General features: G+C 44.3%; 1 protein-coding gene across 1 annotated transcript in view; it reads right to left on the reverse strand.

The window, feature by feature from the left end:
- The window catches only part of gca (grancalcin), a gene marked incomplete in the record, with an annotated part of 29,380 nt that overhangs the window by 11,570 nt on the left and 15,915 nt on the right, over positions 1-1,895 (reverse strand). Inside the window, 2 exon segments of the mRNA XM_014022750.1 lie at positions 340-487; positions 620-663. Coding sequence (XP_013878204.1) covers positions 340-487; positions 620-663 — 192 coding nt within the window.

The raw sequence follows: 1,895 nt of genomic DNA on the forward strand, positions 1-1,895 counted from the left end.
GTTTTATGATAGACCCCATATGTGAGGAGGGGGCTCCTTTCAAGTTGGGGGTGTCAGGACATGCAAAAATGCTTATAACTCAAACTGTTCACCTGAGGCCCCGCAGACCTGAGGCCCCGCAGACCTGAGGCCCCGCAGACCTGAGGCCCCGCAGACCTGAGGCCCCGCAGACCTGAGGCCCCGCAGACCTGGATCAGTGGATCTACTGAAACTAACTGTCTGACAGGAGTCTGATGAAGGATAATGCAGCAGATAAGTAAATCAGTTCTGCTTGTTGAGCTCTAATTAAACGTGGTTAAACTCTCCAGGTGTTAGGTGGTCCATCAGAACGCCTCTCACCCATGGCCCCGAGAGCCTGGGACATCTCGTGGGGCTCCACGGTGCCGCTGCGGTCCTGGTCGAACATCATGAAGTTCTGCTTCCAGCCGTTCAGAGCCGTGAACAGATCCTTGAACTCGTTGAAGCCCATCTTGCCTGTGAAGTCCCTCTGGAGATGTCAGGGTTAAGACTGAAACCACGGCAAAGACACAGACCTGCAGAGGAACTGGGTTCAGCTGGCCAGGCTGGGACCTGAAGACCCCCTCAGGACCCCCTGATGGCCCAGCCTCAGAAAGGATACGTCCAGCATGGCGATCATGATCCTGCAGGTGTCCAGGCTGAAGGCTGGGAGAAAACATGAAGCAGGGTCAGAATACAGCAGGGGGGTCCTAAGTACGGCCCGCAAGCCATTTAAGACCATCTCAGTAAGTCTGTGTGGCCCACAGTGCTGTTTAAGACCATACTGGATGAAAACATGTTCTGAACRATGAAACCAGAACAGTTCAGCTTTTATTAACTGTACTTATACAGATTCTACTGCAGTGTTTGAGTTCTGCTGATAAACCACAACAAAGACATATTTACCACATGGAGGATAAACCAGTCATGAAGTCATTCAACATTGGAGCTCCAGAAACTCTCATATTGTGTTTTAATAGCATTGTTGAATTTAAAAAGGTGATATTTTAAACATTATAGTACCTTTGTACTGAAGAAAACTTTACAAAKACAGGTTTTATTTGACAGGGTTCCACCTGCTCCCTAAGGACAAGCCGTCATATTGATGGAGTGTTCTCTCTACCAGAAACCCTGAGACAACAGAAAACTGAGTTCTAATGTTATTCATGTGTTATAAACGTGTTATAAATGCTTCAGGTGTGTGTTAACTAACCATATTGAAAGAGCACACTGTTTGAAATGACCGTGACATGAGCCAGTCAAAACAGTGGCAGTGTCTCCATTCATGGCTGGGTCCTCATGAGCGCCCAGCTGGGCCACGTCCTACCCGGGCTGGGTAGGCTGCCTGAAACTGCTGTGAAATGAGACGGTCTACCCTTCATGTGACGCTGGCTTCACGTAAGCTTGAGTGACCACGCGCTACCCCGTTACCATAGTGATCATTTTCATATCAGACTTCAATGCATCGGGACATTAATTTACACGTCTTTTTACTGGAAGAATAACTTCACAGTTAAAATGTTAACACATAAATAAAAAACAAATTCTGAATGCTAAACAAAAAAATTCAGGTTTAGCTCCAGTATTAGTACTCGTAGTTGCATGTTTTTATTTAACATCTTTTTACAGCATAAATTTCAACAGTTAAGTTGCAAAACTTACCGTATTTATTCGTGTATAATACGATCTCATGTATAATACGATCCCCCATTTTTGAGCTTAAAAAGCATAAAAAATTTAATCCTCAAACTACCTCCAATATCATACAGACCAAGATTTTTCAGCCTTTGCAGTCTTTATACATATCAGTAAAATGATTATCGAACTGTTCATTTTATTTTAACAACACATGTACTAAAAGGTATTTTGACAACAAATATATATCAGCTGTAGCAGCA

The sequence above is a fragment of the Austrofundulus limnaeus genome, unplaced genomic scaffold, assembly GCF_001266775.1.
Source record: "Austrofundulus limnaeus strain Quisiro unplaced genomic scaffold, Austrofundulus_limnaeus-1.0 Scaffold341, whole genome shotgun sequence".
Taxonomy (NCBI): Eukaryota; Metazoa; Chordata; class Actinopteri; order Cyprinodontiformes; family Rivulidae; genus Austrofundulus; species Austrofundulus limnaeus.